The 10182-nt window shown below is 32.4% G+C and overlaps 1 protein-coding gene across 1 annotated transcript; it reads left to right on the top strand.

Moving 5' to 3' along the window:
• The first annotated feature begins 4743 nt into the window (after window positions 1-4743).
• On the top strand, window positions 4744-6138 carry LOC120135629 (HVA22-like protein j). The gene is made up of 6 exons (XM_039151876.1): window positions 4744-4748; window positions 5028-5126; window positions 5200-5256; window positions 5581-5644; window positions 5735-5944; window positions 6034-6138. The coding sequence occupies exons 1-6, from the start codon at window positions 4744-4746 to the stop codon at window positions 6136-6138; spliced, it is 540 nt and encodes a 179-aa protein (XP_039007807.1).
• Window positions 6139-10182: the final 4044 nt, after the last annotated feature.

The raw sequence follows: 10182 nt of genomic DNA, 5'->3' as shown, positions 1-10182 counted from the left end.
CAACTAAAAACACAAAAACTTGCTTCTCAACCCTGGAACCCGAGATACTTCCTTTTCACAAAGAGTAACCTCTTAGGAATTAAAAGACTGAAACGAATCGCCCCCTTGAACTTGAATTTTGAGACCTCAGCAAAAGTAACCTCAAGAAACCTTGAGCACTTGAATATAGAAAAAGACGCCCAACACTAAACCTATTCCGTAGACATTGGCATAGCAAAAACTCTCGACAGAAACGAGCTGCTCCACTAACCCAGAACTCGAAAAGATGGGAACATCGAACACCCCTTCTTCATAGACACCCAAAACATCCACTATAACTCTTACATGCGTCGCACCACCTTCCAAGAAACCATAAATAATTCACACCTCTGACTACTCGACACATTCTGCTCCTGCCCATCCAAGCCACCCTCGAGATCCAAGCCTTCTTTCTCTAAACGAAAAACTGACATTCCACTAATGAAAAGATACCTCTGACTCAAACCAGAATCATCTGCACAAGCCTCTAAGAAGCCCAAATCCTTCGCCAATACACCGATGACTGCAAACCACGCTCCGCCATCGACCAAAGATACGACAATGCAAACACGAGCCACACAAACATGCTGAACTTCCAATGGAAACGCACCTCATTTCCACAACCAAAACACGAGATATGCAACTGCAGCATAACCCTCCTTCAACCTAGGACACATCTCAAAACCGATAATGCTGAATTCGCCACTCTACCACCGGTCGGAGTGCCAACAAGAACCACACAATGCTAAACACAAAACACATGAGCGGGCAATGGACAGCAACAAATAGCAACACCCAAGAACATTCAAAACAAGCTAAAAGACGAAGAAAGGAAACAATGGCAACGAACACCGACCTTGTTGCTAAAAGCAAACTTATTAAGAAGAAAAAGCAATAAAAGCAAGAAAAGAATCGGCGGCCAGCAACCAGCCATGAGGGCTGGTGCCGCCGCCACCGCCTAATGAAAGCTGTTGATGCTTTTATCAAGTTCTGGGATTTAATTTTTTTTAATCTTATATATATATATACTCATCACTTGTAAATTTCAATTAATCAAATAAACAAATATTTTACATTTTATACATCAATACTCCGGTGTCTACATAGTAATCAGGTCAAGGAACATGAACATCCAACGATGGCCATCATACTCAAGTGCCCATAGGCCCTATATAATCAATCATTTCCTAACCAGGGTTAAACAACATATTTCAACTACGCAAATATCATTATCAAACAGTAAAGTGAGAACATTTCTTATCTTATGACTAAGTCACTCATTTTCTTATATAGAATATTATGCAATGATAATTAATTTTTAGTAATTTATAGCGTTTAAAGCATTAAACATTATCAATAACTACATGGCATATTATTCACGTACTACATTTTTCAGCTTAAGATTATTCAATCATTAATGCATCACTACTCACATTTTATTTTATTTTTTGATAATTTACAGATAGGACTGATAGGTGGGTTACGCATCATCCCTTAATTAACCATATCAAATTTAAGAAAGAAATTTCTTAAAGTATTAAAGTGCGAAAAAGTTTTAAGAACTAAATAATATTTAATCCATAATATTCATAAATAATTAATTTTAGAAATATGATTTAATTTTGAAGAGTAACATGTCATATTTGATTTGTCCTTGTAACAAAATAATAGACGAGTATATTAAACATAAGTAGAATATGCAACAAACATTTGCTGAGATCATCGTCTCTCTAATATTCTTCACGTTCTCTCGTCAACTTCGTTCCAACTTGGTAGATTGATTCTTCACGTTTCTTACTAAATTTGTTTTAACATACAAATTGTTTCAATTTGGTAATATTTTTAACAGTTTATTCATCTGAGTAGTTTAAATATCAAGTTTTGCGCCTCCAGAAAAGAAGCCAATTTCTTTATCCTTGTCTCGCGCAAGAATCAAAGAATACCTTCATTTTCTTAAGTATTTTTAAATAGCTTGTCTTCCCTAGATTTCTGTTTTAGTTGCTATTTATATTTCTGCTTTTTCGATCCATTTCTTCTCTCCGTCCTTTTTCTTTTTGTGAGTACCATTTTACAGCCCAAACATACTCAAACCAACCCCAAATTTTAAACCAGATTTAAAACCCAGAATCCAACCCGGCCTAGATCAGAACCGACCCGGGTCTAACCTAGCTGGCACCCACCGTTCAGTCCACCAATCAACACCGAAGAAGCTATCCGTTCCCATGCCTTAACCTTTCCCAACGAGCTGCCCATACCTTGTTGCTCCAACACGTCCACCAACATCCCACTCCACCTGCAAAAAACAGAACACAATGAGATAAATATAATTTTTTTCTTTTTCGAGCATAGTGACGCTAATATATATATATATTCGAAGTAATAAATAAAAAAATAAATAAGTGTTTATTTCTACTCTAATCAACCCAGCTAACCAGCAAAATGACAAAAAATAAATGGAGAAGAGTCTAGAAATTACCTGAGAACATGAAGGGTCTCACCGGAGTTAGGTCATCGATGTAGGTCGAAGGCGAGGAAAGTTGAAGAGATAGGGGTTCATAAGAGTTTTGCATGTCGGTTTTAGGTGTAGATCTAGTTTTTAAGGGTTAGGTTTCACAGTTTCGGGGTGTGTAGGGGTTGCTCCGCCGTCGAGGGTAGCCGGAGCACGAGGCATACAAAAGGTCGAGCATTTTCGAGTAGATCCAAGGTTGTTTTTGGGGTATTCGGTGCGAGGTTCGGTGTAAGGAGGGTAGATCATAGAGAGATGAGTGTTTTGGGTTTGATTGAGGCGATCCGACCACCGCGTGTAGTGGCTGGAGAGACGGATGAGGCGGCGGCGCTCGGATTCGACGAGCTTATCGCCCAAGAGGGGAGAGGGATAATGGAGAGCTTTAGCGCTTTTTTTTTTTGAGTTGGGGATAAAATGAAACAAAAAAGATGAATTTGGGTTATATAATAAGGCTTCATGAGTTATTCACGTTTTAGGTCCCCTAATTTGTTTCGTGTTTTGCATTTTAGTCCTAAGGGGGTTTAATTTGGTTATTTTCCCTTATTGTAGGCGCTGATGTGTATATTTCCCTTTTTTCTATATATGTTACGCATTTTTGGATAATTTGTTGTTTAGTTCATGATATTTCTCGCGTGTTTTACATTTAGTCATTAGTCTATTTGTTTCTGTTTTATTTCGAATTGAACCTTAGGTTTTAATTTATTTTAGTCCAGCCCTTGCATCTTTAATTTATTTTAATTGAGTTCTTATTTTTGTTTAATTTGTTCCCTTTAGTTTGTTAATTTAAAATTCATGCAATTGAGTTTTTGATTGTAGGTATCTTTTATTTTATTTTATGGTTTGGTGTTTTACTGTGTTTTTTATTTATTCGCTATTTTAATTGTTTAAATTCGGTTAAGTTATTTTTTTCAAAAGCTTAAAATCGAGATTTAGTTCTTTGAACTAACTTAACAATCGAATCAAACTTAGAAATTAGAACAACACTCTAGTTTAATCAGGAAGCAATTCGAGTCGAGTATTCGCATTATAAGCCCGATTACTTGAATCAATTGTTCGATTAAATATTAATTAATAATTAAAATTTTCTAAAAAATTTTAGTGTAGTAATTTAGGTAAGAACTAGACCTTAATTAGCCCCCTAACTTTAGGAATTATTAATTTAGGTACCAAACTTTTTAGATCTTTTAGAACTCGGTACTTTAAATTTTGACCCTTTTAATTCCCGAATTTCGATTAGACTTTTAATATTGACATAATTAAATAGGTTAAATAGAGCCTCCATTTTAGCTTAGATTTTAAACTAGTCTTTTAATTTAGGGGATAATTCGAGTTGGCCCTCGCGTAAGCGCTCGAGGGACCATCTCGGTTATTCGATTCAATAATTAATTAAAATTAAATAGGATTAATATTAGAACATACGTTTTTAGATTTAAGTCTCTAGGTTCTTTAATTTTCATAATTTGTCTCCGTAAGTTAGAAAAAGCCTTAATTTATTTTTAGTATAATTAGGATAAATAAAATTTTGCTTTATCGCATTATTTTTTATAAAACTAAGGCATTGTTCACTTATTAAGGAATTAATAGTATATCTCTCGCGATCACGCTCAGGGGTGACTACTGATAATTCCCTAAATAAGTCGACATCATTTTCAAAACTGCATCATATATTCTAAAAACGAGGCAATGTTCGGTTGTTAGACACAATAGCTTATCTCTCACATTTACGCCCGGGGGCGAATGCTATCAGTCTCAATAAACGAATACCCTTTTCAAATTCTGCATCAGTAATGATTTTCAAATTAAATAAATATCGAACTCAAAATTTCCATTTTTAAATATATGGTAATCAACTAGGTACCAATTTTTGGGCGCTTGTGGGGGTGCTAATCCTTCCCCACGCGTAACTGACTTTCGAACCTGATTTCTGCATTTTCGCAGACCCAAAAAACTCGGTATTTTATTAAAATAAAATATTTTATTGAAATCACCCGGTTTTTACGGTGTTTCAATCGCACCTTAAATGATTGGTGGCGACTCTTAACATATCGAAACGATTTTCAAATAGAAAACTCCCGAGTCGTTATTGGTCTTTCCTCGCCCGGGCGAAAAACGGTGTTGACACTTTTTTTTTAGTTATTAAAAAGATCGTTTGTTGATGGGAACTTCCATTAATTCATTTGGCGATTCGTGTTTCTAGTTTTCCAAACACGGTTGGGAATATGGGGTTTCTATTATTTTGCCAAATTTCAATGAATGAAAGGTTTAGTGAAGAGAAATTGAATTTTCTTTTCATGTAAAACTATTTATTTTGTTCCAGGAAAATGAATATTGCATTTAAAAAAATGTTGGGCAGCTTCATTAACAGAGTGCTTGTAAGTAATTTACTACGCATTTTCATTTTTGTGGTTTTGCATTAATATTCTTCGGTTGTTAAATTACGAGTAGTTTGAATTTTCTGGAATTTGTTGGTGTCTGCTGTCTTCCGATGATTTTATGCATGCAGTTTGCTTCTTGGATATGCGTATCCTGCATTTGAATGCTATAAAACTGTGGAGAAGAACAAAGTTGGGATCGAGGAACTCAGATTTTGGCGTCAATATTGGTATTTGTTTCTTATTTATTTATTGGCTTCTACTAATTTGTCCATTAGTCATCAATGCAATGTATTTTCACAGGATCCTCATGGCGTTTCTGATGGTATTCGAGTGGAGTGGGGAAGTGTTTATCTCATGGTATAGTCACACCTCTTAACTTTCATATAGTTTATTTTGTGATTCACATTAGAAAATTGACTTATCAAATCTCATCAAAATTCCATTCAATTTAATTGTATCATAAAAAATAATCGACCTTTGCATTGATTCAATCAAATTGATCTAAACTAAAAGCAACCAAAACATGCAATGAACTGACTCGAAAACTTGAATCTCCAACCTGAATTACATCAACTCCAGAAGACTCGAAATTGACACAACAAACATGATGCAATTCAACCCAAAACTGATCCGCCTAATTATCAAGTATAATCTAATTGTTTATGATACTAATCCTTGAAGGTTTCCAATGTATGGCGAGATGAAGGTTGCAATGTTAGTCTACCTATGGCATCCTAAGACAATGGTAAAAGTAGTGCAATAAAATTTAGCAATTTTTTTCTACAAATGTTGAACTCAATCGACAACACCAAAGTTTTAAATTTTGATAATTTAGGGTACGGGTTATGTATATGATACCTTGCTTCGACCTTTCATGGCAAGACACGAAACAGAAGTGGATAGAAAGATACAGGAGATCAAAGCTAGAATATGGGACTTCATTTGGAAATACTGCCAACATTTTGCAGTTATGGGGCAGGGAAAATTCATTGAAATGCTTCAGTACAAGGCAACCCAATCATTAAAGTTTAAACAAGCCAATCAGGTAAATTCTTCAAAAAGAAAAACATGTATTTGTTGTTTCATTTTCATCAACATAAATTGAAAATTTCAGAAAAGTCAAACCTTTTGCAGAAACCTGATGAGCAAGTTTCACCATACACTCCAAATGGTTACCGTGGTCAATCTGATTCAAGCAATGATTCACCTCGTAGAAGAACTCGTCCGGTTCAAACCTGATTGACGGTAAATGTGGTTCCACACTGTTAACAGTTTCTAATAAACAAACAAAATTTGTATAAAAAGAAAAAAAAAGCCAGAATCATTTGTTGAAAACCCAAGCTGAAAATCAATTCAGTCGTTTTTTTTATTTGTAACTTATATATATATTTGTTGTCGTACAGTTTATACACTTGATTGAATATTCTATCCCTTGTTCCTGTGTAAACGCAACGTTTATCTTTTATCTGTTGAAGATGATTCCTATGGATCCGAATATCAGATTCACGAGTCGGGTCAGACCGGGTAAGAATTTGAGGTTGAAGAACCGAAGACAGGAAGTGATGGGATTGTGAGATGAGAACTGGAGCCAAAGCCAACGGAAAAAGTGAGGGCCGGAGGCGTCAGGGGAGGCTGACATGGGCCGAAGATAAGCCCAAGCTGCCTGTTTTACTAAACGGTTGCGGATTGAGATTTCGTACCCGGAATTTGTAGCGGATCCTGCGGCGGTGGGGGAGTTGATAGCCATGACGGGAGAAGGGAGGATGTCTTTGAGTGAAGTGTAGGAAGCAAAGGAGGCTTTGAGGGAGATAAGCTCGAGGTCGAGAGGAGATGAGGCGGCGCCGCCTTTTGGGAGGCTGGTGGCGGATTCGAGAAGTTTTGGAGTCACTAGAGTTAGCTTGGCAGGGATTTGGACGGGGGTTGGGATGAAGTTGCGTCGGCGAAGAGTTGATGGCGGCGACTGCCCTAAGCCGTCGTCCATTATCGAAAATACAAGAAGGAAAAAGAATTGAATGTGGGGTTTTAGTTTTAACTTCGAAAAGAGAAGAGGAGCCTCTTAAGAGAAGCTTTAGGCGGCGGCTGACAAATTGGAGGGAGTGCAATTCTCTGATAGAAATATAAATTCTGTCCTCCTTTTTTCATTCTCATCAATCATGTCATGTGCTGTATTTTATTCATGTGTATATACGACTATTTTGAGTTTTTTTATTTTAAATAAGCTGATAGTTTATTTTATTTTTAGTTTGATTAATTTTGATTATTAAAAAAATAAGAAAAAATGGTGTTTTATATTATCGTCTATCTAATTTAAATCTTTATATTATTAATTTTATTTAATCTTCTTTTATTTTATATTTCTTTTGTTGAAGTCACTAACATAATTGAGAAAATAAAATCAAATAGCGTTATAAACTTAAATCAAACTAATCAATAATTATAGTGACAATTTCCATTTAATTTTTTTTCATTGACTAAAATTGAACATGCCGAAAACATAAGAACTATCGGCATAATTTACCCTTTCTTTTCTTATTTTTTTCTTCATTTGTTTGTTTTCTTTTTATTACTAATTTAAAATTTTTTATTATCTATATTTAATATTCATAATTATTTTTAATAATATTATTTTCCACATTTCAGGCTAGTTTTGCTAAAGGACACTCGACTCTTGTTTTTTTAAGTAGCTTCATATTAATATACATTGCAATTTCTATTTATAAAAAAATGAAACTTTATTTTTAATAAGTATTAAATTTATAATTTAGGGAAGAGAGAAACAATATAAACTAAAAGCTTTTAATCGTCTTATCTAAATATTATTAACAACATTTGTTTAAGTAAACTATAATACTTTAAAAAGATTTTTAATATATAACCATTCTTTTAATACTAGTAATATAGACGGATGCAGAATTTAAAATTTTTAATATTATTTTAAAATTTAAAATTTATTCTTTATATTTTATTTTTATGAAATTAAATCTATGTATTATTTTTATTTGAATAATAATAAGTTTTTTTTTAAAATACAATGAATAATACTTATTATCTTTTTTATTATTTTAATAATATATTTTACAAATAAATATTAAATATTCCTAGTTAATTTTAATTCAACTTTACATATTAACTTTGAGATATAAATTATTCTCTTTTAGCTTTAATTTATTTGCTTTATTATATGTTCTAATCAATTTCGTTCATCTCCAACTAACGTAATCATAATCAATATTGGAGTTCATTATGAACTCTTATACATGTATTCCGAAACAAATGAGAGATTAAAAAAATGAGTGAATGGTTAGAAACGTCAAAATGCATAAATAATTAATAATAAAAAAGTATGTAAATTATATGCAAATAGATAATATAAAAGGAACATCAATTTGGACTTTAAATTTATAGATATGACTAGGTAGTGATCATAATAATTTCAGTTCAGAGTATGCTACTAACTAGTAATCTACTGATTAAAATAATGATTATTAAGAATAAAATAATCATTATTTTTTTAGATAAATATCTATTCATATCTTTTTAATACCGAAAAAAAGTATAAGAATTAATTAATTTTAAAATATATCTTTTTAAATATCTATTCATATCTTTTTAATACCGAAAAAAAGTATAAGAAATAATTAATTTTAAAATATTTTTTTAAAAATTTTTATTAATTAAAATAATAAAATATAGAAACCAAAATATGACAATTAAAATCAAATTAGAGGAACACGTAGAAAGAGATGATGTGGAACCCCACCACCTATTTCAAAAATTCGAAGACATCTCATAATGATTTCTTCAAACAAATTAAATTAAAAAAATTGATAAAAGAAAATCGTTATGGCCACTCGTTCCTACTATAAAGCATCAACTTTTTTTTTCTTTTTTGTTTCTTTGAAAATTTAAGTTTGGAACTTGGTCAAATTCGAATGGCCACGAGGCTTTTTTATGTTTCATTTCTTTGTTTTATTTTCGTGACGTGTCTCTTTCAACTTTTCGAAAGCATATAACCTAATTTTTCTTTAAAGTTTTGTTGCTAACCACGTCCACAAACATTGTCGTTTCGACATTGATTTTATTGGATTAATGTTATTTCTCCTATCAAGTACATGTTGATTTCTGATTTAATGTTATTTGAGGATATTAAACTTTTGGGGGGAAATAATTAAAATTTATCAGCACTCATAAATTAAGCGCATATGAGATCATGGATAGATTAAAAAGGTATTGAAGACAATCACTTCCTTAAAATTTTAAATTTGTATATATTTTAGATATTTTCTTTGTATTTTTAATTGATAATATGTGTTCATCCTAATAATTTTATAAGTTCGTTCACTCTTAAAATTTAAAAGTTCACTCTTCTTAATATAAAATCATATATTCGTCAATGTATGAGATTAATAATATAAAATATTTGATTTAAGGCTTCCACTCCCATATAGGGCATGTAATTTTTTTTTCTGTGTTGCCCTTGCCTTTTTATTCTCTCAATTAAGAGAAAATCTACAATCCCACAGAAGACGGTCTCAACACATGAGTCTTTCCAAAAGACTATTAATACACTCGACGTCTTCAAAGTTTTCATCATTGAAATTCTACGGATGAAAAATTTGAAAACGTCGAATGCTCCAACCATCTTCCAATATAACTGTAAATTTTATCTCTTTTCATCAAATAATTTTTCTTCCTCCATTTCAACATTTTTATTAAAGAAACTAAAGATTTCATTTATTAGACAAATAACCCCAAACAACAATAATTGGAAAAATACCCCCAAACTGCACACGTAGTACTATCTCGTGTTCTATAAAATGCATGTAAAGACCTCGAGTTCTATAGGTCGCAAGACTCCTCCAACGTGAAAACAATTTTTAAATTATACAATTTAATATTAAGTTAAATGACTCATGTTATACAAAACGTGAGGTACATGAGATATTGAAATGTTTAAGCAATTTATTACAATCATAAAAAAATAAAATTTGAAATTAGATTCCACGACCTCACGTCCTACATAACACGAAATTGACCTGAATACACGTCTTTTCAATAGACCTCGTGTTTTATAGAATGTGGGTCCTTTTAATCTCACTTCGAAAGGGGTGCAAGGAGTTTTATAAATAGGGTCCCCCAACCAAAGTCATCACACCTTCCTCCGCAACTATCTCTTTATCTATCTCTGTTTCTTTCTCTTATATATTTCATTATTCAGTTATTATAGTGAAATTACTGAGGCTTGATCGAAGGAATGTTTTCGATTATGATGAATAAATCTAG

Source organism: Hibiscus syriacus, unplaced genomic scaffold (assembly GCF_006381635.1).
Source record: "Hibiscus syriacus cultivar Baekdansim isolate YM2019G1 unplaced genomic scaffold, ASM638163v2 tig00110610_pilon, whole genome shotgun sequence".
Lineage (NCBI taxonomy): Eukaryota > Viridiplantae > Streptophyta > Magnoliopsida > Malvales > Malvaceae > Hibiscus > Hibiscus syriacus.
The sequence above is the reverse complement of the archived record's forward strand: the minus strand, read 5'-3'. Positions and strand labels throughout refer to the sequence as shown.

Excerpts from the sequence above, each read along its gene's own strand:
- LOC120135629 (XM_039151876.1), top strand. Across the intron at positions 5,257-5,580 it reads GGGGAAGTGTTTATCTCATG|GTTTCCAATGTATGGCGAGA; the intron begins GTATAGTCACAC and ends TAATCCTTGAAG. Across the intron at positions 5,945-6,033 it reads AGTTTAAACAAGCCAATCAG|AAACCTGATGAGCAAGTTTC; the intron begins GTAAATTCTTCA and ends AACCTTTTGCAG.